General features: G+C 46.1%; 2 protein-coding genes across 13 annotated transcripts in view; one reads left to right on the forward strand and one right to left on the reverse strand.

Annotated features, from left to right (window-relative positions):
* Nucleotides 1-19,451, forward strand: part of Esr2 (estrogen receptor 2) — a 119,455-nt gene extending 100,004 nt beyond the window's left edge. The window contains exon 10 of the mRNA XM_074067823.1: nt 19,060-19,451. Within this exon, the coding sequence (XP_073923924.1) occupies nt 19,060-19,084 (25 nt within the window). The 3' untranslated portion in view covers nt 19,085-19,451. The remainder of the gene's footprint in view (nt 1-19,059) is intronic.
* Syne2 (spectrin repeat containing nuclear envelope protein 2) overlaps nt 217-26,433 on the reverse strand; it is a 300,742-nt gene continuing 274,525 nt past the window's right edge. For 8 of the 12 annotated variants that reach the window (XM_074067818.1, XM_074067817.1, XM_074067812.1 and 5 more), the window contains 17 exons: nt 21,916-22,078; nt 17,103-17,290; nt 16,491-16,641; nt 16,031-16,213; nt 14,275-14,412; nt 12,605-12,799; nt 11,248-11,530; nt 10,638-10,706; nt 9,584-9,723; nt 7,661-7,775; nt 6,557-6,759; nt 5,361-5,561; nt 4,420-4,548; nt 2,948-3,139; nt 2,120-2,206; nt 1,636-1,685; nt 217-1,316 (listed from right to left, as the gene is read on the reverse strand). In XM_074067818.1, the coding sequence (XP_073923919.1) occupies nt 1,094-1,316; nt 1,636-1,685; nt 2,120-2,206; nt 2,948-3,139; nt 4,420-4,548; nt 5,361-5,561; nt 6,557-6,759; nt 7,661-7,775; nt 9,584-9,723; nt 10,638-10,706; nt 11,248-11,530; nt 12,605-12,799; nt 14,275-14,412; nt 16,031-16,213; nt 16,491-16,641; nt 17,103-17,290; nt 21,916-22,078 (2,710 nt within the window). In that variant the 3' untranslated portion in view covers nt 217-1,093. The remainder of the gene's footprint in view (nt 1,317-1,635; nt 1,686-2,119; nt 2,207-2,947; nt 3,140-4,419; nt 4,549-5,360; nt 5,562-6,556; nt 6,760-7,660; nt 7,776-9,583; nt 9,724-10,637; nt 10,707-11,247; nt 11,531-12,604; nt 12,800-14,274; nt 14,413-16,030; nt 16,214-16,490; nt 16,642-17,102; nt 17,291-21,915; nt 22,079-26,433) is intronic. The other 4 variants (XM_074067815.1, XM_074067814.1, XM_074067813.1 and 1 more) reach the window with 3 other exon arrangements.

Raw genomic sequence — 26,433 nt, forward strand, 5'->3', positions numbered from 1 at the left:
TCACACAATGAGTCATTTGCACATGTGGAAGGGTCCTCTCTCCAGACAGGTTGTGGGCTTCTAGGTTTATAAATAATCCTGGCACAAAGTGAACTAAGTGGAATGTAAAACTTGAGACTAAAAAGCACCCCTCCCCAAAATGTTTTTAAAAGAATTTTTGTTCTATGAAGACGAACAGTGCCAGGACCTGTTTTGTAACATAATCCAGTCCATCAGTCTGGGTGATTTTGTTTTTTAATGAGAAACATTTGAGTTGTACATACCACAAACAGCTTCAAGTTTCTGTACCAACCCCTCCCCCACAGTGGCCAAACAGTTCAACCAAACCTGAAGCATCTGTTTTAAACGTGAAAAGTCTTATAAAATTAACTTACAAAAACATCCCTATCAAGTCTGTAGTTTGGCATTTACTGTACATTAGTCAAAAGCTTAAGCTAAAATCCAATTTTTTAAAAAAGTCAAAGTTTACATTATTCATACAGATTCAGCATCATTAAAAAATATGCACAAATAACCACATCCATGCAATAAAATTTCTTTAAAAATTTAAAGCAATATAAAAAGAGCCGACCTAGGTACTAAACAGAGTATTTTGGTTTATAATGGTAGCTCAGATTGCTAGCTGATTGGAGGAGAACCCACCCTACATGTTTACCATATTCTCATCTTGATCAATCAGCTTGGGTGCAGATGAGTTTCGGGACCATTTTTAAGGTGGAATCTGCTCACTTGCTTCTCTAAAATTCTTTACATGCTCGTGGGCCATATAACTACGTTGTAATAATGCTGTTTTCAAAGAAGTCAGAATTCACACAATGTGTAGCTCTTTAGGAAACTAGCGTTCCCTCAACTAATCAACTGGGCTCGCCGAAACGTGGGAGCAGCACTGCCATCGGTTGTTGTCCCCAGGATGAACCTCATTTGAAAGTTGCCCTGGGCCTCAAGAGCCTACTCTGGCCAAGCTGGAGGGAGGTGTCTGCAGCAGATCCCTCGGCCTGGCCAATGCTAAGTCCCTTGCAGATTGGTTTGGAATCACGAGCTGGACACCCATGACAAATGGGCTAGTGATGTGGCGCTGCTGCTGGCGAGGGCTCTAGGTGGGGGGCGGCCCGTTGGTGTACCGCAGCATGGGGTAGAAGGAGCGGGCGAAGTTGTTGGCCTGGGTGCAGCTGTAGTCCTCTTCGGAGGAGGGCAGCAGGCAGGCCAGGAGCAGGAGCAACAGCAGCAGCAACTGCAAGGGCAGTGCTGCCCTGATCACCCGCCACAGGAAGGAACGCTGTGGCCGAGAGCTGCCGGCACCACCGGGGCCTGACACCCTGTCAACAGAGGGGGTCAGGAGCTGGTCAGGAGCGGCCAGAGCCATGCCTACTCTCTGCCTAGGGACAGGAAGAAATCCAGGACTCCAGGACATGAGAGTCCAGGGGGTCCAATCCCTCCCCCTCACCAGGCAAAAGAAACAATTTTTTTTTTGGTGGTGGTATGGGGGTTTGAACTCAGGGCCTCACAGTTGATGAAGGTGTTCTGCTGGAGCCATGCCCACAGGGAGAAAACCAGATGTTTACAAGGACCAGGACGGTGGCATTGGCGAGGTGGTATGGCCCCAGGTACTCATTGCTGTGAGTGAAATGCTATTACCTGCTGTCTGTCTCGGTCTCCTCTTCCGTAGTCCTCTCTGCTCTGAACTGCTGAACAAAGAAGCCAGTGAGTGTATGGAAGATACTTTAGGCCTGTCAGCAATAAAGTGGGTCCTGCTCTATATCGTGTACTGTTCTTATGTCATCTTTTAGGACTAGGTAATACATTTGAGATTCAACTTCAACAGACAGGAAATAATTGGGTTTGTTAAATTCTGAGTTTCACGTTCTAGTTTGTTGGTCCAATTTAATGTAGAAATCAGACTTGTTTAATAAGGGGACTTTTACAATTTCCTATTATCCCCAAGCAAGAGTAACACAGAGAACCTTTGAATCAGGTCTTTAAAAAATGATCTTTGGAGTAAGGTTTTCCCTTGACCACTGTGCTGTCATGAAAGGTTTAAAGCAGCTTTGGAGTCCCAAGTTTCTGTCATCTCATTGACTTGAAGAAATAACAGTGTGGGTCTCACAGAACAGGCTCTCACCTTCGCTTGTGGGGCTGGCACAGAGGCTGCTGGAGGTTGGTCCCCTGAGTCTACCTCGTCAAAGCTGGGCAGAGACGTGTCTGGATTCTGAAAGCCATACCCCAACAGTTTAGTTCAAGGAAATAGAAGGTTCTGTCCAGTCTCAGGAGCACAAAACTGCATGACGAAGTCTCAAGCAGTAGCTCACCCCTTCCCCCAGCTTAAATCTTTCTCAAAGATGGGGTTCTTCTACCTGTTCCCTCTCCACTTGAACAGACTTTTTCCAGACAAAAGGGAATATAGCCAAGGCAAAGCCAACCATTTGCATTAAAAACCCATAGTTCCAGTTGACAGCAAGATTGCCACAAGTAACTGATACAATCTCATGGCCACCAAGACCAGCTAGCCTTGAGTGCACAGGAGGACACAGACTCCAGAACACAGGGCCCTGCCCCATGGCTGGGAAGGCCACAATTTGGGTATTCCATTTCTTCTGAGGTGCATCATATTTTAATGAGAAGAAATTAGACAACTCAAAGTGTGGTCAGGAAAGAGTGACCAAGACAGCAAAGAGGATCTGAGACCATGTCACATGAGAAAGTGAAGGCCTGTGTTTATTTGACATAAAGGAATGGCAGAAATGAAGAAATTCGATTTATTTTTCATAACCTCAGCTATTGTCAGCTTCCTTTTTCACATGACAGAACACATGTACCTTTTTAAAGGCCTGTCCCTCCACTCAGTCCCTTTACCCCTTGCACCGTCTTCCTGCCACAGCAAGATGCACCCCGCCTTCCTGTTTGCCTCTACCACAACGTCTCGACACATAAAAGCCACAAGCGGACTTACCTGGCTTCCCTGCAAGGACATTAAATCTTGGGCCACTTGCTCACGTAACTGCTTGAGTTTCTTTTCAATAACATGCACCTTCTCTTCAGCCTCAATATAGTCTTCTCTGTGTCCCTTAATGAGCAGGCTGGAGGAGATCTCCTGCAAGGAGTCCACCTGAGGTTCATGTTCCACCAGCTCCTCTTCCAGTTGCTGGAAATAACAGAGTGTGAAACAGTTGTCCAAACGGAAGCTAGTGTGGCCAGATGAGGCTTTCTTGGTTCTGTTCATCTGTGTCCTCAGCCTAGTACTGTTCAAAGAGCAAGTTATGTTGCCATCTCACTCCTGTTTTTAATTCCTTTTCACTCACAAGATAATTATGATGTTGGAGAAATTAGAGGAAAGAAGTGACTGGGGTTGTGGGGGAAGATGAGTCCCTTATCCACAAGGACAAGAAGTCAAGAGAAACTCTAAAGTTAATAAATCAGGAAAGCATCTTAAGCATGCTGTTTAGATACGGGTGCATATAAGGCAAATCACTTGGAATTGTTAAGTGTAGTTATCTTGCTTGTTGTCTAATATGGAAGCCATTAGATACATGTGGCTGTTTCAATTTAATTAAAATGAAAAATTTGGTTTCAGCCATAATAGCCACCTTTCATCTGGCCATGGTGGTTCACGTCTGTAATCCCAGCTGCTCAGAAGGTAGAGAATCAGGAGGACTGTAGTTTGAGGCCAGCCCAGGCAAAGAATTAGCAAGACCCCATCTCACTCAATAGCTAGGCATGATGATGTATGCCTGACATCTCAGTGACATGGGAAGCAGGATAAGAGGATCTCAGTCCATGCCTGCCCAGGCAAAAATGTGCGACTCTGTTCCAGAAATAACTAAGGCAAAAGGACTAGGGGCATGGCTCAAGTGGGAGAGTGCCTGCCTAGTAAATTTGAGGCCTTGAGTTCATATGCAAGTACTGAAAAAATCAGAACAAAAAATTACAGCTGTACTGAACATGTACAGATTTTTTCTGTTACCCCTAAATAATACAGTATGACAACTATATATATATAACATCATAATAGGTGTTATAAGTAACCTAGAGTTGATTTAAATTATACAGGAAGATATGTATAATATATGCTTTTTATCTGAGGGAACTGAGCATCTAAAAAATTTTTTTATCTGTCCAAGTCCTAGAGCCAATCTCCCATGGACCCTAAGGGATGACTATATTCACCCTGGGAAAAATACTTCCATTTTAATGGCTCTAAGTTTTTCAGGACATTGTAAACACTGATGTCCCCAGTTCCTGAGTGTCTCAAAGACATTCTGTTCCAGAACTACTGGTAGACATCCACGGGAGCATGAGGGCTGAACTCCCAAGTCACAGCCACCACTTGTGGTACCCAGAACACTGGGTGAGGCTGTAGACTGCTCTGGTCCCTGGAGCTGCCAGCAGCCAGTGGTCACATGGAGGCCCTCGTGGAGAACTTACCAAGAGTTCTTTCTGACGCTCCAGGAGAACCTGGCGGTCTGCCTTTGGGTCGGTGACATGAGCCTTCTGCCTTCGCTTCTCAGCACTTGCTAGCCACAGTAGCAGGTTTTGACTCAGCTGGTGGAAATCCTTAAAAAACAGCATGTGTCAAAGCCCTGCCCCTCATGAGCACCAAGGAGAGAGAGTGCTTTCTCACCCGTCACCCTCACACTGGCCTTCTAGTCTCAGCCAGTGAGGGAAAAGGCCATATTTCAGTGAAGATCCAGGGCCTTAAACCAAGGAACAGGCAAAAGCAGGGTAGGAGAACTCACTCACTTGGCTCAGCCTCCCACTGGGAAGCAGCAGAAAGGAGGGGTTTCAGGACACCCCATGTATGAAGACCACACACATGTGTTACTCCATAAATTTGCTGGACACATGGCTAAGGGAGCCCACCCAACAGGACAGGCTGGGGTGGGCTTATGTCCCCTAAGACAGGGTCAGAGCTACACATCAGTGCTGAGCACTTACACGTCAGACTCCAGGTTAAGATGATACGCACAACCTAGTTTAGTCCTCAGAAGGACCCTAGAATGATTCCCATTTTCCAGATAGGAAGACTAAGGACTAGGAAGCCCGCCCAGTGATCTGCTCAAAGTGTCAAATAGCTCCTCTGATCCCGGGCCAGGTCTTCACATCACTCTGGCAAAAGGACAGAGATGGAGTGGTGCTAGGGCAGCAATCCCAGCTACTACGACCTTACTCCAGGGATGTGGGTTGACCTGAGCAACAGAGCCAGCATTTGGGTCTCTGAGACACAATGGGGATTGTCTCAGTCTGTTTCCTAATGTGAGCCACACTCACTGTACCACATCAGCCTGACGATGGCTAAAAATATCTGCTGGCCCTACCACGTGGGCCTGGTGCTGCTGGGGACAGGGCCTTAGGCTGAGTCAGCATACCTGGCACTGCATGAGCGACTGCCGTAAGTCCCCTCTCCAGCTGTCCACTGCGCCCTGGACTGCTTCCCAGCGCAGGCTCAGCTGGCGGAGCTGACTTTGGAGCTCTGTGGACTCGGTGCTCTCAGCTGGCAGAGATTCCTTGCTGCTCACGTTGACAGAGACCATTAATGCCTTCTGGGACTCAAAGGCTTTTAATATCTCCTGCCACAGAGGAAAAAGATAGTATTAGGTGCCCTGAAAAGAGGAGGGGCTCATTCTGAACCTCCGTAGAAAAGGGATCTTCTACACGCTTCTCCAGGCTGCAGCCACAGAGACCAGAGCTCGCTTGCCTGTGACTGGCTGGGAAGCATCAGGTGAGGGAGCTGCCTTACAAGGTTAGTGAACTTGGCTGGCTGGCCAGCAGGGCCTGAGAGCAGAGGCCTGCCTCCTGGCTGGAGGACTTATGCCTTGCCACTGGCTTATTAATATTTCCGGCCCAGATTAAAAGTCTACTAGATAAAGTATAGATAACCCTTCTGCATCTGCCCCTTTGATATCTCAGAAATGTTACTCCTTGGGAGGAATGAAGTACAAACACAGTAAAGAGTGCCTGGATAACCCAGGATCCTTGACCCGGGACTTAGGAGTTCAGGCTGATCCTCGGGGTACTCCAAAATGCAGCACTCAAAGTGCCCTCCCTGGGCTAGTTTGCAAGGGGGGCTGGACTGATTATGTGGGTGACAAATCCTAAGTGCAAACAGGGTAACAGGATCAGGCCACAGGATTCAGCACTTGTGATCTGGTCCTCCAAGTCTGACCCTTCCAAGGGAGGCTCCACCATTAGCTTTGCCTGGAACTCTTGCATATAGTTTAGAAGGGTGGCTTTAAGCTGCCTGCCAGTGACCTTCAACCTCTCCATGAGAATCTAGAAGTGCCTTGGAAGCCAGATCTTTCCTGCCCTGGGGATTCGAGCCCCATCTCCCCAGCACTGCTCTGGGCTCAGGATGTTTTGTAAAGCTACCCTTTCATGTGGAAACAGAAATCTGCATTGAGTCCCTGCCAGTCATAGAAGTGAGGTGGAAGAGACCGACCTGTACCACACTCCATCTGCAAGCTGTCACCTATACTCTAAGCAGGTCTGATACATCTGCCCAGCACAACCATGATTCACATGCACGCACATTCTCAATTCTCCCCCTCCCACATGGCCAGCTCACCTGCAGTCTCTTCACTCTCAGTTCCATGTCGTGGATATTTGAAGGAGGCTTTGCTATTTTTAAAATTTCCAGCTCCTCTTCAGTTCTTTCCAGCCAAGCAGTGATGTCGCTGATATCAGAGTTCAGTTTCTGCACGTTTTGTTTTATTCTGAGTTTACTATGAAGCTCTTGTGGTGGAATCAGTTCCCATCTGTCGAAGGCACCTGGAATCCAAAACCCCCAATCAAAAAAAGCAAAAATGCAAACAGATTTCCCTGCCTGCACCTACAGGGGTCATGGTGGTAAAGGGGTGCAGAGGAAGGTCTGGGCTGGGGAGTTCTCTCTTCTGGAGTATATCACCCAGCTCTCATCTGAGGCCTGGCCCTGTAGGCTAGAAGGAGGGTGGGAATGGGGGCAGGGAACCCACCGGTGGCCAGTATGTGCTTTGGTGTCAAACATGGCTCTTTAGTTCCTGCTGCCGTTAGGGTGTTTTTCCCCTTGGCCCATAAATGATCAGGACAGTTAATCAGCTTTAGTTCAGATTTAGCTGAGCAATTATTTTGCAAATTACTGTACTGGTCTAATGAGACACCTTAGAGAATGCTCTGATCATCACCTTCATGTCTGATTAAGTCACTGAAACATATACGTCTTTGCTGGGCACTGTAGTACATGCCTCTAATCCCAGGACTCAGGAGGCTGAGGCAGGAGGATCATGAGTTCTAGGCCAACCTGGACTACATAGTGAGACCCTGACCCCATTAAAAAAATAAATAAAATATGCTTATCATATAACACTCTTACTGTCAATGTTTTAAGAAATTTCCAGATTAAAATGAGTAGCCTACGGATTCACTTACAAATACCAATCAGCTATTTGAAAATAACACTGGGCTGGGGACATGGCTCAAGTGTGAGGCCCTGAATTCAAACCCCAGTACTGCAAAAACAAACACCCCCCCACCAAAAAAAAAAAAAAGGCAGTTGTGTAAATTCAGTAGTTTTGGTGAGTTATATACTTGGTTGATTCCTAATTAATGTCCTCTCAAGCAATGATTTACAGTCACCCAGTTGGGCCTAAATGGCATACTTCACCTCTCCTGACAGCTGCCCATTCATCAGTACCTGACTGCTGTCCTGCTAAGGTGGTCAGTCGCTCATCTTCCTGCTGAGGGCTGCCATTCAAGACTTGTGGACCTTCTTTGTCACCATCAGTGCCTGGACGTAACAACAGCTTTACCTGGAATGAGCCAGTTTTTAAGTTACATCTGTAAAACTTAAAGGTTCTCTGAAGAACAAATAAGTTCTTATTAACAAGTAGGAAATAAGTATATGGGCCTTCCCTTCAAAGGATAACTTGCTAACAATAGAGAGGTGCCTTCATGTGTGGATAGCATTTATAAATAAGCAAGCAGAGCTGAGGGCAGACACAAAGCCTGAGCCATAGCCAGGCAAGCAGCGAGATGTCACTGATGGAAACAAAACAGCCTGCTTGCTTCTTAACGCTCCCCAAAACACCACGCAAATACAGTTGGTGAGCTTCCTAGACTGTTTCTACGCTATCCACACTTTTACATTTCTTGTGCTTTTCAGAACTTTTGTCATCCCTCCCCTCCATCCTATTGAGGTGGTTGGCATTTTTATCACTTAGAAACACAGAGGACAAACCTCCTCCCAGGGTCATTCATTGTCAAGTGTTTATCCTTCACTGCATAGAGGGACTATTCTGTTATCACAGAGCTGATTAGGCTATTATCTCAGGCCTGTCCAAAAATAAATGTACCCCTTTTAGAAAAGCCACGCTTTCTTTGGATTGCGTCCATATGGTCTATTTTGTGTGGAATGGGAACAACTGAAAAAAATCTCAGATTTGTGCCAATGTTGCTGGTTTCAGGTATAGTAAAAGGGTTGAGCTCTTGAAACGGGCCAGGTGTAATGTCTGGAAGAAGTCATGGCACAAAGGCCCAGGGTGTAAGACTGGCTAGGTGCTGGGGTCTCTTTCCCCCAGGCTTTCTCTTCACCACAGGTGGGCAGATTAAAAGTGACAGCTGTTTACCACACAACAGCGAGAAGAAGAGTTTTTGAACTGGGCACAGCCAACTCACTGCCACAGCTTGATTTTGACCATGTAAAGGCAGAACCATCTCCAATGATGGAGCAATAGTGTCACCCCTATACACAGGGGACACTTTGACTAAATCCACTGGTTCTTACATTGCTGTTGGTAGCACTAAAATGTAAGCGACATTTTAATTTCAACCCTCTTGTCGCTGATTCTTTGCACTGAGAAGGCTCAGCGGACAACATTAGACCTTAGGCTGCCGTTCAGGAGCTGCCTCACCAGAACAAGCCACAGCCTCATACAACTAAGGAGCAGCTGCTGGGACAGCAACCCCGCACAGTCTCAATTGTGACCACCACTTCTAGGGCTGCCTTTCACCTTTCTACACCTCAGCCCCAACAACTGTGTAAGGCAGGCAGGTCTATCCTCAGGTGAGGGAGGCTTATGAGATGCTCTAGGCCTCAAGGTAATGACCTGGTAGGCCTGGGGCTCAGACCTGGTCCACCACAGCACACCTTCAAACCTGAGATGTGAAGTTCTGGTTTTCTGAACAGGATGTGTGGTCAAAGGTAATATGACAAAGGTTTGGGGGCTCAGGAGCAGTTCACAAAGGTGCTCCTCCCTGCTTCTTCCTGGACAACTGACTCAACAGCAGCAATTCCTGCCAGATCACACCAACACAGAACAGTTTTGAGCTAGAAACCTCTCTCTAAATCTGGTCAATTTGCTCTAATGAAACAGGGACAGCTCAGATTTCTTTTCTTTTCTTTTCTTTTTTTTTTTTTTTGGAAGGTAGTAATGGGAATTGAACCTAGTGCCTTTTCCATGCCACACCCCCAATCCCTCAGCAGAGACATTGTCATGGAGAGAAAAACAAAATGTGTCTCAACAGTACGTATGTTTTGTACCAAGATTTCTCTTTTCAAAATTTTAACTCTTACTCATACGCCTGGGTATAGACTTATACCCCAGGGGTCAAGGCTTACATAGGCTGGCTTATAAGGGGTGCTGGTCTCGGAGCGGATGGGTGGTACAGTCCTGTCACCTTCTATTTGTTTGTAGCGATGCTTGGGACAGGAAGGGCTGTCAGGAACATGCCACGAGTGGCCATCAGAAACCGATTTGCCTGAAACAGAAATCCCAAGTGAGGGTCTATTCTCCAACCAAAGGATGCATATTTAGTGACACAGAGATGGCCGTGGGTGACATGGCATCAGGTTATAGTATCAAATGAGTTCCGCAGCTTCCCTTGCAAAGCATGCATGTTTGCAAAACGTCAGTAATGTCTCAGAAGAGAATGAAATGAGTCATGCAACCAAGTGACATTGTGCCTTCACTAGATGGGGTCACAGTGGAGCACAACAAACATGATTTTCTGTGAGATGAAGGGCATTTTGGAAGGAGCTGGTGTCTTGTGTATGTGTGGGGGGAGTGGGTAGGATGGATATTGGGCAGCAAGGTCTTCTGGGGCCAAGAAGACAGGAGATTTCTCAGGAGTGAGGGGAGAAACGACTGTGAAGATGGACTTGGAACCAATGGACCATGTGTGGCTGTCCCCCACCACTGGCAGATGGGGATGGGGTCAAGGATACAGATTAGGGCTGCAAGTCAAGGAAAGATTTCTTCTCCTGAGGCAAAAGCAATGGTCATTTCTTTCCCCTGCCCCAGGAAATCACCAGAAGCAAGGAAATAGTTCCAAACCAAGCCACCATGAAGAAAGCTTGGCTCATGCCAAAAGACTTCAGTTAGATGAAGGGAAAAATACTACTAATAAAAGCACCACCAGGAAAAACTTCCTCTGCACAGGTCTGCAAGGAGGAAGAGAGAGAGGGCGTGGAGCCACTCTGGTAGAGGTGGGTTTTGTAAGGAGCACGCAGGTATGGATGAGTACGGCAGTGTAAATACACCATGACACAAGGACCAAGGCGCATGGTGTCCACAGAAGGCACAGGTCAGACATGACACAGGAGCAAGGTTTAGGATGCAGTATACGCCACAGGGTGCTGCCATGTTGAGACACATGCACGGGCAGGGGCCTACCAGAAGACGCTTTCAAAGATTTTGTGGTCATTTTAAGATATGCCTCAGGATTGTCAGGGATTTCTACATCTGAAAAAGAATAATGTCATTGTCCTCACTGAAGGTGCCTGCAGATTAATGCCCAAGAAATAAGTTAACACAATAGAAACAGTGCCAGCTGAGTGGAGAAAATAAACTATCTTTTTTAGTAAAAGAATTTTGGAAACCAGAAGGATTTTTCTTTTTAGTTAACTCTCGACAGTGGCAGCAGTGGCAGCCAAGGGGGACATACGTGGCTGGAATAAACAGACTCAATCTATCGATACTCTAACAAACGTCACTGGGAAATTGATTGATGAGTCTCCCCACAGCCAGGGTCATCAGTGGACAGCCTAATGACTGAACGTGAATTTCTTTTTCTTTTTTTTTCTCCTTTCAGTCTGCTTGTAATGGGAATGAGCCAGTTCTCAGGTGAGCCAAGAGGTGGGCAGGACAAAACCTAGAAAGCCACAAGTCTGGGTCAGCCACAAGCCGGACTCCTGGTCACTGAGAGCTGACCTGTTGCTAAGATGCGAGAAACACATCAGGCCAAACAGGTCCACTTTGAGGGCTCTGGGAACCGTGCCGTTACCTGACAGCGCACTGTAGAACGGGTCCTCCTCGTCGTCTTCGTGAGAGGAGGAGCCCCCCACGTCACCTGTGTGATCCCACTCCAGGGGAATGGAGTCTACACTGACAGGGGTCTCACAGCCAGACCGCTCCTGCCCTGGAGGTGGTGACACGAGGTGACACAGGGACTGGGGAGACGAGGGCTCCTCGCTCTCTCCCCTTTTATGCCAAGAGTCAGTCTGGATCTCTCTGGGGTCTTCCATGTCTGTCTCATTCTCAGAGGCCTCCTTTTCATCTTCTAAGCCCTAAGTTGGAATACCCAGCAATTAGAATTGTGGAATTCAAAGGCTACTACAATTAGAAGGAACCTTAGAAGTTTGCCGATCTAGAAGTTTCTGAAAAGAGTTACCATTAATATTTCTAAGGCAGCTTTATAAAAGAGCTAGCTTCCCAGGTCTTGTTTTTCATTATTTGAGTTTTAACAATCCAGAGTGGGGTCTGTAATCTGTATTTTACAGAACTCTCTAAGTTAAAGATATGGAAATGGTCAAAGTTTCATTATGGTTAATAGCAAGTTCCTCCAAGAATCAGAAAAAGTTTTAAGAAGAATATTAGCGAGTTCTGGATAAGATTCACAGTGTCAAGGCCCTCATGCAGTACGTCTGTTCTTTCTTTGGCTAACACTGCAATGCCTCTATCAGTCCAAGAAAAAAATGACTTCAAACTATTACATTTAAAAATGAGGAAACTGAGACTGTCTGATGAAAAAAATAACTGCATTTGAGGTGGCCAGTTGCAGACACACACACAAAAAAAAAACAGTGACCCAGCTGTGTTGGTCACTGGACATCATGAAAGCTTCTGGCCCACTAAGGTGGTAAACTTTGAATAACAGCCTTAACTCCACCTGAACTTCCCAAATGGCTCCTTTGTCAAGGGAAACATCAAAATAGCTTGAGAAAGCTGGTATAGTCTTCATTTCAAAGGTGACAACAAAGCACTAGAAAGGGCCAAATATTAAAAGCTTCCAGACATTACAAGAGAGGAAAAAGCAAATACATTCCCAATTTGCTAAATAATCAAAACCAGAAAGGATTTCAGTGAATTCTAGGGGCACTACACATGCCAGAAAATTCTTGTACTGAGCAATCCATTGAAAACAGGTAGGAGGAGCAAGAACTTTCAGAAGTTCCTTGTCACTGGCTAGTGGGAATTTGTAAGTAATTGTAGCTCTATATTAATAAGGGTGAAATGTGGACTTTTTTAAAAAACCATAAATCATGTTAACCATTACAAGGTGTATTTCCCAGTTCTTTAAACATCCGGTCCAATGTAGCCTTTGAACAGCCCAGAGTTCTGGGTGGGTAGGTTGCCCTTACTGGAGTGTGGGAGGTGAGCCGCTGGTGGAATCGGGAGACCCTGCCAAACACCTCCTGGCAGTACCGGTGGAGTTCCTCCAGCTCATCTTCGATCAACTCTGCATCCAGGGGCTCGCTCTTCTGAATCAGCTGCTCCCCAAACACGATGAGCTGGTCAATCTTGTTTGTATTTAATGTTATTTCCTGTTGGAAGCCCTATTGGGAAGATGAGAAAGGGAGGCCTTCACAGACAGAAAATTTCCCCAAAGCATCCAGCCAGCATTTGCTTATTACAGTGCTATTGACAAAAACATCAAATGTTAGATGGTTTTGTTCTTTTCTCATTTGTTTTGTACTTCTCCAGCTTCATTAATTTTTAACTAACTGATGATGATGGTCCAGCAGCTTTAAACAATTGTATATATATTTTTTCCTTTTCTTCTAGGTACTGATTTTTTCCAATTAAAAATGTTTAAGTTTGACACAGATGGACATGGGCCATTATTGGGTGCGAGGGAGGAAACTCGTCTTACAGCGACTTGGTGGGGAATAGAACATTTTCCATAATAAGCCATCAATGGGTATCTGATTTGGCTGACACAATAAAAAATGTTAATTAGTGCCATTATTTTAGAAGAGGCAACATTTCTTTTCTCAACCTCTTTTCAAATCTAGCCAAGGAGAGAATAACGGTAACAGTGAGATAAATCTGCAACACAGACATCTGTTGCAGCTGGGGGCGTGGCTCAAGTGGTGAAGTGCCTGCCTAATAAGCACAAGGTCCTGAGTTCAAACCCCAGCAACCACTAAAACAACATGAAAACAACACACAGATATCATATTGCGTCTTGGCCTTTTGGCTAAGACCAAGTGCAGATATCTGTGCAGTGGGAGAGCAGAAGAGATCCATTCTTCATCCCACTGGTGACCAATGTCCTCTGTGTCCACCAGGCTGCAATTATACTAAAGTGCTGCAGAAATAGACCTTAGAAAATTCTGTTTGGAACCTAAAGTGAGTCCTCCCCTTGCTTCACTATAAATGATGGTGAGAAAAAAGGTCCTCATTCCAGTGTCCTGTAATTACAAGTACAGCATCCTTGATTGTGACAATCCAGAAGTACACAGGTGGGAGATAGTTAGGCTGCTTGAAGAATTCTGGAATCTGCACTCAGAGAATCAGATGAAATTTACATTTGGACAGCCTTCCTCTACAGAGGTGTTTCCCATCCATGTACTTACCTGGCCCGATCCTGCTTAGCTTCTCAGATCATTGCACAAGATCAGGCGTGTTCAGGGTGGTATGGATGTATACTGCAGAGGTATCTCTATTTTTTAAATTTATTTATTTACTTTGGCAATACTGGGGATTGGCCCAAGCACTCTATCACTTGAGCTGCACACTCTAGTTCTTTTGCTTTTAGTTTTTCAGATGGGGTTTCCTGCTTTTGCCTGGGCCATTCTCAGACCACAGTCCTTCCACCTACACCTTGTGGAAGCTGGGATCAAAGGTGTGCACTTACCATACTCAGCTTGTTTTTGATATAGGGTCTTTTATCTGGGCTGGCCTTGAGCCTTCATCCTGTTATCTCTGCCTCCTGAGCAACTGAGATTACAGGTGTACACCACCATGCCTGGTGCTCATAGGCACCTTTTTTTTTTTTTTAAAGAAGAGTGGAGGAAACAGCCCTTACATTCAGTTGGCGCATCTTGTCGGCAGCATCGCTCTCTGAGAAGTGCTCCACGTTGGTCAGCTGCAGGTCCATCTCTGTGAGCCACACTAGAATGCTCTCCCTAGTGCCCTCAAACTCTTCCCTCTGGTTAGTGAAATGCTGTGAAAAGTAGGAAGAAAATCATGTTTGTATTGATCAGGGAACAAGTACTCAGACAGCCCACATGGTTACTTTCAGACCAAAGGAAAGGGTACCAGGAAAGTCTCAGAGCCCGGTGCTCTGGCCGTGGCTGTGAAACCAAACAAGCCCCCCAGCCTCTCTGAGCCTCAGCTTCTACCCTAACAAATGAGGGGAGGGTGTGGAATGTTGAATGTGCTCTCTCTTAGGTCTTTCAGGCACTTGAAATTCTGTCACCGAGCGCTCGATGTTGGCTGAGAGCCCCTTGGGGCCAGGCTGGATCCCCTCTGCCTGCTTTCCCTGCTACTCCTCTGCAACAGCTTTCACATGCAAGGTTTAGCAGAATCCAGCTGGGCAAGCACTGATCTCAGGGCTGAGCCTGGCCAACTCACTGGGCAATCTGCCTTCGTGTAATTTTGAATCTGTTGGAGACCCACAGATTTTTCACCTCCAAAGAAGGAAACCTCTCAGGTTACACCTCATAGATAGGCAGCTGACTCCCAGATAAATGTGGCATTCAGGGCCGAATGAAGGGTTAGACCAGTAATAGCCAAATCAGCAGATCAAGCAATTAACACAAGGGAACCGTCTAACATTACTGGAAATGCTAGCCAATTCCTCCTGAGTGGGTCTTAAAAAAAACAAGAAAGAAAAAGCTCCGATTCTCATCTTCCTGAAATGGTTGCAAAAGCATTCTGCCCTAAGAACTGGAGCCGAGACTAAAATTACACCCTGCAGTTCCTGCCTACGTGGTCCTCTCGGTTTATACCTGGACTGACAAAGGTTTACACGGCACATCTAAATGACAGAAATCTAAGATGAACACGGCCTCATGTGGGTTGACACCCAACGGCTCAACCAATTTCAGGCTGAAAATATTTGGGGGGAAAAAATGGTCTGTACTGAACATGTATACACTTTGTCATTTCTTATTCAAACAACACAATTATTTACATTGTGCTAGGTATGATTTACAGTATAGGAGAAGCTATGCACATGGATTATACGCAGATTATATGCAAATACTGCATAGCACCCAAGGAGTTTGGACTCTGCAGGAGGTCCTGAAATCAGGACTGTATTTATCTTCAAAAAACTAACCTGAACCTCTGAGGTTAATCAGTGTGCTTTAAAGCCCAGAAGTCAATCAGTGTCCCTACCCTCCACAAAGTAGAGCGGGAGTGTGCACTGGTGTGTCTTATCCATACTCTTGGTGCAGGGGCACAAAACAGACAGACGGGCAAAGCAAGTCTCTTTCCAGAGACCCATGTCATCTTCACTGACCCAGCGGGGCGGAACTGCAGCCTGTGGGCAGTCCACGTGCTGACGGGTGACCCACAGGAGTCACAGAAGTTGTAAACAGAGACGTGTGTGGGTAACACAGATCATATAAACAGGCCTGGCCTAAGCAGCACCCGTGCAAATCCCCTTTAAGGACTGAGCATTCAGTTGTGGGCTCCTTTGTGTGGGAAAAACGCTAAGGTAGCTCAGGCCTCCAGTGAAATCTGCCTGCTATTCTGTGTCACAAGCCTGTCACTGCTTATTGCTTATCACTCTCCCTGACAATGTCCACACGACCCGGGGGCAGCAGGGAAGTTACTCTGAGTCTGCGCAGCACGGCCGTGACCCGCTTCTGCAGGTTGTCCCAGCGCTGGTTGCCCTCGTGCACCATCTGTTTCAGCTTGCTGGCGGTGTCCGTGCGGTTCTCCCGCGCCAGCCGTCGGTACTGCTTGTTGATGAGCTCCAGCTGCGTGAGCCGCTCGTGGATCTGCCGCTGAAAGGCCTGTGTCACATGGGGGGTGGTGATGGTGTCACTGCCATACAGGTAGAGTGCCACAACAGCCTGATCCCCAAGAATGCAGTGGCAGCCCGTGATGATAACTAAAGCGGGGGACTTCCAAGGTCACTGTGCAACCGTGGGCACACACTGGTAACCTCCAGCAAAGCTGTCCCAGCAGCTGGTGGCAGTTGAGGGCTGCCCAGCCCAGACGTGGGTAGCTGAGAGGAAGTCACTTAGCAGATTGGTCCCTAGCAGGGGATGGGTCAGGGAAGGGGTTTACCTCGAACCTCTTCAGCTCTTCTTTGGCATTTGTGTACAACACCTCAGAGGAATTGGGGCAGGCCGCTGTCCTCTCGGCGGACTTGAGCCAGTCCTCGAAGCGGGAATAGTCATCTAGAAACTTCTGCCACAGGCGCCATGTCTCCTCAATTCTGACAGGAGGAAGGTGACTTAGCATAGCCATCCACTTCTACCCTGGGACTCAGACTACTTTTGGTCCTCGACTGGGCCCATTCCCAACCACCTTCTGCTTGCACTGTGCAGGAAGGGAACCTGCCATCCCTTCCAGGAGACAACTAAGGTGCCACTTCTTGAGCTGCTCAGTTCCTGCCGGGAGAGCCCAGCAGCTCAGCACTCCTGCTTGCAGGGGCCAGCCTGCCATCCCACATAGGGCTGGGTCAACCCTAGGGATGTGGCCGGCCAGGGGACAGCTGGAGAAAGACAGCACTGCATGGTGCTTTCTTCATTGCTTTCTTAGTAAGCACTGGCCACCCCACTGGGCCCTTGCTGCTGCTACCTGGCATGCTTCTAAGTGACATGAACAGAGAACACAGCTACTGTGGCTGGTCTGGCTGACCACGTTCACAACATTTGGTGCCAGCTTGGTCCTTACTTCATGCGCCGCTCCATCGACATAGCACAAATGTTTCTCCAGCGTCTGTCCAGGCTCCTGGTGGTCTGCTGGATCGAGTCACACTCAGTCTCATTGGCACAGGCGTCGGAGTCATGCAAAAGGACGTCGCAGATGTTGAACACGGACTCCACCCCTGCACTGTGTTGTTCAATATCTCGCTGCAGATCCTATGATGGCAGGAGTAGGAGAGCCCTTGAGATGGTGGAAGGAGGAAGGCTGGACCTCAGGACTCCTGCTTACCCCTCTCTCCCTCCCTCCCTCCTCCTAGCCCAGGGGCACATCTGCCTTGCAATCTGAACACAGACCGACCCTGTCATCTTTGTGTAGTCCTGAGTCATCCTATCTGACCCAAAGCTTACACACTGGCAACAGTTGGGATTTACATGCTCAAGTATATTGGGGTGGGGGTGCCCACCACACTGACAGGCACTGCTGACCCTGAGAGGCCACTGCCCCACAAACTTTGGGTATACATGGGGCCCGATCTAAACCACCTAACTCCAAAGGCCTCAATTTAGACTAGACTTCAGAGGGTTTGTGAGAAAAAAAGTCCCTTTAGTGGGAACAGAAACTTTAAACCTTTTAATGGTAAGAGAACTCTTGAATCAACAAAGACCCTTGTGCTATCTCTACACACAGCCTCAGGGTACAGGTAGCAGCTCCGGTGCACGGCCCTCCTCGAGAGCCCATTTGAAGGCTCCATGATTCTCAGGGAAGAACTCTGGGGCTCCCCAATCCATGGACTCTAGCCAAGGCCATGGGGGGAGGGTAGGATCTGTGGAATCTTATCCCATGACAGCCACAGTGATACAGTTCCACAATTTGGGGAAAAGAGTATTTATGAAGAGACAGTGCATATTTGTGGGAGAAAAGATGGAAAACTTCTTTAAGAATATGGCTTTTTTCAATCCTCCTGAGAGATTATTTCTTCCATACACCATGAGTATACTTGGGGTAGTCTTCCCTGAAATCTAAATTCGGTGAGGTAAGTGACATGAGACATCATTCGTCCTAGTATCCAAATCACATTATAAAGTAGCAAAGACAAGCAAATTCTACTTTGTTTGATAATATACCCATTTCAGATCATTTACAATGCTTTAAATAAGCCGCTATTAACTACACTAGCAGTACAACTCAGTCTACAAGAGGACTATTTTATAAACAGTGGCTGCCACCATCCGACAAGCTAAGGATCATTCCAGGTCACCTCAATTATTATTTCAATAATTTTGGAGATGCTTATTATTTGATTAGGTAGGCCTAGAATTCTCCTAAATCTCTTCTGCTAAACACACAACCTTGACCTCTCTGTGTTCAGGTAGATGTGAGAAGACAGATGCTACCACTGCATCTGAAGTCTAATAAGTCAGGCGGGTCCAGCTCACATTGCAAGTCAAAATGTGCCACTGAGTTACAGCCAGAAGAAATTGGCTTCCATTGGGTCAGAGAGTACCTGAAATGCTGCAAGGGTAGGAATTTCCCCAGGAGTCAGGACTAGCTTTAAAATGATTACATTTAAGTAGAATTCTCATTTTAAGAATACTTACTGGAGTGGAGGAAAAAGGGAGAGTAATAAAGGGTGGTAATCTAAGTACAGTGTGTTCACAACTGAGATATCATCACAAAACCCCTTTGAACAATGAATATGGACTTAGAAGCACAGGATTGTAAAACAGGTCCTGTGAGGGGTAGGTCCTTATGAGGGGGAGGGGTGAATATGGTTGATGTACTTTATATACTTGTATGAAATAGAAAAATGAAACTGGTTGAAATTGTTTTAAGTTATGAGGGAAGGGAGATGAATGAGAGAGATGGTGGGGACAAACCTAACCAAGGTACATTGTAAGCATATTAGAAATGTCACGATGAATCCTCCCTATACAAGTTATATATGATAATAAAAATGTTTCTTTCTTTCTTTTTTCTTTTAAAGAGCTCTTACTGAGATGGCGATGTGACTCAAGCCAGTCTGGGAAAACAGTTCAAGAAACCCCATCTCCAAATTAACCAGACTAAAATGGACTGAAGGTGTGGTGGCTCAAGCTTTAGCATGCCTGCTATGCCCTGAGTTCAAACCCCAGTTCCACCAAAAGTAAAAAATAAAACAGAAACAAAGACACTGAATAACATAGAAGGTATATGACAGTAATAAAGGAGTTCTAAAACGATTTTGGTATTTAAAAAAGCAAAAATCCAAACATTTTTAACAAAATACCTAAAAAAGCAAACCAAAATACCCCAAACCCAAACAAAAGAAGCAACCTCCCCAACCCCCCTCCCACAGAATGCCTACTGATGTTATAGTATGAACTAGTTCCCTTAGGCAATATAAAAAAGTAGTGGACAGCTTCTAAAATAAACCACTCAAGTGCTGAGGGAGACATCTTACAAACCAAAATAACCCTACCACTAGCATTTACTAGGTGTGAGTCTGATCTGTCTGATCCCAGAGAAGAGCCAGATTTAAGGAAGGACATAAAACTGTGGAAGATGATTTTGTCCGGGTTCTGGAAAGGGGCCCCTGTCCATTCCACTTTCTAACCCAGGGTGACACAGGGTCCCGAAGTGGGAAAGACCAAAGGAGAAGAGGGGGGCAGCAAGAGGAGATGGGGGAGCTAAGCAGTGAAAGTGTAGAAGAGAACTCACCCAGGAAGAATGAGGATGAAAAGAAACCAGAAAAACAAGATGAAGGGGAAGCCTAGGGAGCAGCCCTGGGCAGGGGCTTGGCTTGCAGGCAGGTCAGGCAGGGTGGTGCAGGGATAGGGGACTTGGGGATCTGGAATGTAGCTGAATCAGCCTGCAGGAAGAAGTGACTACTGGTAACCACTAACCATCTCCCCAGGCCATCGTTTGGCACCCCAAAGGGAACCAAGGAACAAGCCAGGAGAGAAATGCAGAAGACTCAGTGAAAGTGGCTGAGGATTTCAGTCACTGAAAACCACACCAGAAGTCTGCAGGAGTAACAGTAAAACCTATTGCTATATAGCTAAAGGAGTTCAAGATATGAAGGGAGAAATAAAAGAGACTCTTCAGGGCCCAGAAGTCCCCTACAAAGTCCACAAGGACATTACAAAGACGATCTAGGGACAGCATGGCTTTACACTACTTTAGGGGAGTGAAGCCTTTTGCAGAAGGCAATACTAAGTGATTCCAAGTGTTTAAGTCTTTTTGGAAGCAATCAAACAATTCATTAAATTTATTAGGGACGGAAACATGAGTAAGGTCTTTAAAAATGGCTCTGATGTAATTTTTGTGTGAGACATTTCTGTTTTCAGTGTTTTAGATGGTCTAGGTTTAGTACAATAAATACATGGTGACTTATTCAATAAAATATTGTTTCCTTATGACACCTGTAGTAAGGATAGAGACTCCTTCCCTCCAAGAATGTCCAGATCCTAACACAGAACCTGTGAACATACTAGGAGAATTAAATCTGCTAATCATTTAAAATAGGCAGAGGAGCCTAGATTACCTGGGTGGGTCCAGTGCAACCCCAAGGGCCCTGAAAAGTGGAAGAAGAGTTAGAGAAGACTGGCTTATAGAGATATGATAAGGTGATCACTGAAGATGGGAAGTGGCCATGAGCCAAGAAATGTGGGTAGCCTCTAGAAACCAGAAAGGGCCTGTTGACAACTTCTCAGAACAGAGAAAAATCAATTTGTATTTCCAAACTGCTATTTGTTTTATCAGCTCTAGACAAGTAATACATCTAACTTCTTTACAGTGTGGTAGTCCTGGAGAGCAATGCTGTAACTTTTTTTTGGCAACTTAAAAACTTAAGAATTCTATTTTGGTGATTTTAAGTTCTGTACAGAAACTTCAAATCAACCAGACTGAAATGAAACATCATTCATTTCAATCTGGGACACACAGGCCAAGAAAAGGCCAATTCAAAATTGTATGCTTCTGGGAGTAAATTCCCTGGAATTTAATGTTTGTTGTACTTTGGGTTTATAAAAAATTAGCAGCTTTCAGTCCCTGCCAAATTGAGCCAACTATTCTTTAAGAGCAAAGATACTGCCAGCTTATACTATTTCCCTAAAACAAAACAAAACAAAACAAAAAACCCAAACAAAACCTCTCAGGGCTAATAGTTATTTCCAAGGCCTTGTCTATTAAGAGACTATTCAAAAAATTCATCCCAGTAGCTTAAACTTGTAAATAAAGCTGAATGATGTTCTGTGGCCATGACTCCCCAAGAAGGGTATTAAACTTTCTGTAATACCCACTAAAATTCTGTGATACTTGGATCAGTATTGTCTTCTCAAAAGCAAAGACAGAATCCAGATGACCTCAATGAAAAAGACATACAGTCTGCTGCAGCTCAGTGGAAAACCAACATTTTAAATCTGCAGAAGTATTAAATCACACTAGCCGAAAGCCATGGAATAGGTAGCATTTAAACTGTAATCGGAACAGCACGTTGAAAAGAGTGTTAGGAAACAATTAGCTCTATGTATGGCAGATGAAACCATGAAAAGGACTGACCTGAACTCAAGAGAATGTACCATCAAGGGCTCGCCCACTGGCCTTGAACCTGATGAAAATGTTGGGCCCCTACCTGTCACTACCTTGGTGGTGAGGAGTATTTCACGAAATGCCATGCGAATGCTGACAGGGTGGGGACATTCAGGAGAGGTATACCACATACACAGGAATGGGACAGGTGAGCAGTTTTTCCCGGGGGAAATGGGAACACTGAAATAGCTGACAGATGTGGGGCAGGGCTGCATCAGCAGACATGGCTGAAGCCACCTTCCCTCTCACCGAGCTCCTGTCCCAGCCCCACCTGCTGCTCGGCCAGCCTCTTCTGGATTTCCTGATCATCACAAACGTCGTACACGACTGGCTTCGAGAGCTCGGACTCGATCCGAGCCAACCAGGTCCGGAGGTTGCTCATGTTTTTGTCTAGCTGCTGAATAAAGGTGAATGTCTCCTTCAGCTTCTTCACCCTAAACACATTTGGGGGGGGGGTGAAGAACAAAAACCCAACATTTAGCAGTAGAGAAGCATGAGTCAAAGAGTGTTGCTGGGGAAACGGAGTCTACAGTGCTTTGATCCACAGCAGGAACAACTGTCACTTCACCACACACAGTTCTCACAGATGAGGTGACACTGCAAACTGTTGCCTCGTGATTTTTCAAAGAGTTTCAGTCTACCCACACCAGCTCAGACGTCCTGTCATTCCCAGTGGGATCCTGAGACCCTGTCCATCTTTCTGGGTCTCCAAAGGTAAGAGGAGAGAGATGTCACTTCCTTTTCCAAACAACCACTCCTGGCTGCTTTGGTCCAGTCTCTGTCCTGGGTATGTCTGGGACTGCAGCCACCAATGGTCCTCCCATTGATAAAGGATGTCACATGGATGGTTTGCTTGGCATTTGGCCCATGGTGCCACTCAGGGGACCTCTTTCTGAGAAAGGATAGAACACATGGCAAACTCCTGCCACTTGAGTCTGAGGGTTGATGGTGCCATGCAACCAGCCCATGTGGGTACACTATGGGGTATCTCTGGCATGCAAACGGAGGGACAGAGGTGATTTGCACTCAAGCTCTAAGTGTCCACCTTAGCTCTCATTCAGCCCAACTTGGCATGGAGCAGGTCCAAGAGATCACACATATCATCAGGGAGGGAGGGGCTGCTGAGGGAAAACCTTTTTTTTTTTTTTTGTTTATTTTCTCAGGTATTTTTTTGCAGCAACAGAAAGTTAACACAATCTTTAACAATACTTAAGGATTTTTCCTTGTCTTTTCATTTTACTGATATTACTTTATGCTTTTAGTTTCCACTTCCCTGGTGAATCGTGTAATTTTGCATTTTTTCCATAAATTTAACAGATACTTAGGAAACTTCATTTGGACTTTCTATTTCTTACTGATTTCTGAAAGTTTTTTTTTTTGTTGTTATTTGGTTTTTTTTGGTTCATTTATTCACATGTGCAAACATTATTTGGGTCATTTCTCCACCCCGCCCCCCACCCCCACCCTTCCATCTTTTTTTTTAGACAGGGTCTTGCTACGTAGCCCAAGCTGGCCTGGAACTCATGATCTTCCTGCCTCAGAATCTTGAATGCTCAGATTACAGGCGTGCATGACTCCCCCCACCCCCAACCATCATTCATTTTATAGATACTGAAGTAAAATGCTTCAACAAACCACTTTCATGAAAACTCTAAAATAGAGTGAGGGTTCACCCTAGTGATCTGGCAGATTTCAGTTAACCCCAGATATTAAAGCAATGGTTATAGTTGAAATTTTCTGTTTATCAATACTCACGTTGGAAGCTGCTGTCAAAACCACATCCCACAGCTGACAGTAGTAGAAAGACAAATTGGGGTGCTGACCCTAGCTTGCTAGAAACACCCGGCCTGCCACACCACCACCATCTCTTACTTCACTGAACTTGCTAGCAGCCCTCTTGCCCTCCTACCCACCTTTGGTTCCAGGGCTGAAGTGTGCGCTCTGGAAGGCAAGGCTTATCCATGCTTGGAGCCTCTCAACAGTCCATGCCCTACCCCAACAAACCAGTTTAACCCCGTCATCTTTCCAACACCTCAAGCGTTTGTTTGGTGGCCTCTGCCTCCAGCCCTTCACTCTGGAAGCCACTCCCCTTTCCTTCAGGAACTTACTCATGTCCCCTCCCCCGCATGCTGTTGCACTTGGCCCTCACCGGTGACACATTCTACCCATCAGGACAGAGACCAGCATAGCACCTTCCACTCCTCTTGATGGACAGGAGGAGTTGACAAACACCTATTGAATGAATAACTGCAGATGGATGTGGTTTAAGCAGATCACAGGAGTAGATTGTGTGTGTGTTATTTTATAATCCACCAAGTCACTCTTTTACCAGTTTTATGATTTAGGGAAAAGCCTTTTGACTCAGCCCACTTATCCCTAGTAGGCCTTTGAGGTCTCTCAAGCTTCCACAGGCAGTAGCAGCACCCAGGTGAAGTTGAGGCCTGAGCTCTGAAGGGAGCAGATGGTCCAGGTCCTATTCTACCATCCATGAGCGCTCTCCCCTCTGACTGTTTCCTTATGCTACAGCATGGATCTTAAACAACACCCAAAAGGCTTGGTCCCCAATGCAGCAGTGGGCAGAGGTGGGTCCTTTGCTAGGTGATTGGCTCATGAGGGCGCTGACCTCAGGAATGGCTAACTCCATTGGTGAGTTTATAAGGGGCCTGGGGGAGGGGTGGGAACCTTAGGAGGTGGAGCCTAGATGGAGGAAGTAGGTCATCAAGGATGTGCTCTTGAAGGGGATATTTTGTCTCCAGCCCTCCCTCCCTTTTCTCTTTGCCTCTTGCCTGTCACCAGGTGAACGGCTTGTCCCCAGGATGTGCTCCTGATATGATGCACTGCCTTGCTCCAGACCCGAAAGCAACTTGGCCAAGCAAGCGTGGATTTAACTTCTGAACCCATGAGCCAAATAACGCATGTAACTTCCCTCAGATTCTTTGTCACAGTGACAGAAGGCCGATTCACACACCTTATAAAATTAAACACCGTTGCAGGCGGTGTGGGGACAGCAGGATGCAAGCAGAATCACTGTCACATGACAATTGCTCCACAATACCAGCTCTTCCTCTGCCGACTAGAACACACGACACTGCAGTCATGCCCTATCCATATGCACTGAACCTTAGAAAGTTGTTCTTTTGCTTTTTCCCCCTAGTATTGGGGGTTGAACTCAGGGCCTCCCCCTTGTTACACAGGTGCTCAACCACATGAGATGTGTCCCAGCTCTTTTGCTTTTCGGTTTATTTTTTAGATAGGATCTTGAGCTAACTTGGCCTGGGCCAGCCTTGGACCATGATCCTCTTACCTCTTCTTTCCAAGTAGCTGGGATTACAAGTGTGCACAACTATACCAGCCATGAAGCTCTTTAATAAGTGTTTTATTCTTAATAGCACCATGACGCGCTATTAAGCAGACTATGTGGTGGTAAGGGCCTGGGGTTGAGTCCTGGCTTGTTTGATCTCACTTGTAAAACACTGTTAACAGTCATGCCTTTCTTGGCTGAATAGCTGAGACTACGTGGGAGATATAAGGTGTGAAGGACATTGGGACAATGCCTGACATGACTGTGGGCATGACCAGTTTCAAGGAGGTACATCCTCCAAATTGCTCTCTTGCCGCAAACAAGTTACCTTCAAAACCAGAAGATGACTGAAAAAAGAAGAGAATCCTAGGCCAGACTGTGAAATGGTTATAACCTGGCTTTAGGGCTCCATCCTCTTCACCCCCATCTTGCCACCCTGACTGTCCAGGGACCACACAGGTGTGAATGGCTGCCATCCTGGAAGGCTCTGACTGTGAGAGCTCCACATGGGTGGGGACCAGCACTCAGGCTCAGTGACCTCCCCAAAGCTTTCCCACCCTCCCTCAGTAACCTTCCACGCCTTTACCTACCACCTGAGCTTGGCCTACCATAAAAATCCCAGCCTCTTTCTTATTTCAGAAAGAAGGGGGCTGGAATGCAAGTTTTTATAAGCAGGGAGTTAACAAGCAACAAAGTAACATGAGTGAAAAAATACAGGGATGTCTGATCCTGACTTATGTCAGCCCCAGGTTAGGGCTGTACTAATGAATACATTCTGGATAAAAGGGAGGAGGGCTTTGCTTTTTCACTCAGGTATGTGGAACTAGGATGGAGTGCTCAAGACAAACAAAACACAAGGGGAGCATCCCTAATCTGAAAATGAAATCTTTTTCCAGCACCATCACAATGCCACAACTGGAAAATTCCACACCAGACATCACATGACCATCAGTCAAAACACAGGCACACTAAAAATATATGAGGCTGGTGCATGGCTCAAGTGGTAGAACACCTGCCTAGCAAAAGCACAAAGCCCTGAGTTCAAACCCAGTACCAGCAAAAAGACAAAATATATATTAATTTACCTTCAGGCTACGTGTGTAAGAAACTAAAGTGAGGGCCAGGTGAGATGGCTCATGTCAGCTACAGCAGCCACCTGAAGGCAAAGATCAGGAGGATCACAGAGGCCAGCCTGGGCAAAAAGTTAGCAAGACCCCCATCTCAATCAATGAGCTTGGCATGGTGACACATGCCTGTCATCCCAGCTATTCAGGAGGCATTAATAGGAGGATCATAGTCTGAGGCTGGCCTGGACAAAAACATGAGACTGTGAAAAGTAACTAAAGCAAAAGAAAAAAAAAAACCTGGGCAAATGATTCAAGTGTAGAAAGTCTGCCTAGCAAAGGCAAGGGTGAGGCCCTGTGTTCAAAACCCAGTACCAAAAAAAAAAAAAAAAGAAATGAAATATGAAATTTAAATGGATTTTTT

Source organism: Castor canadensis, chromosome 3 (genome assembly GCF_047511655.1).
Source record: "Castor canadensis chromosome 3, mCasCan1.hap1v2, whole genome shotgun sequence".
Classification (NCBI taxonomy): domain Eukaryota; kingdom Metazoa; phylum Chordata; class Mammalia; order Rodentia; family Castoridae; genus Castor; species Castor canadensis.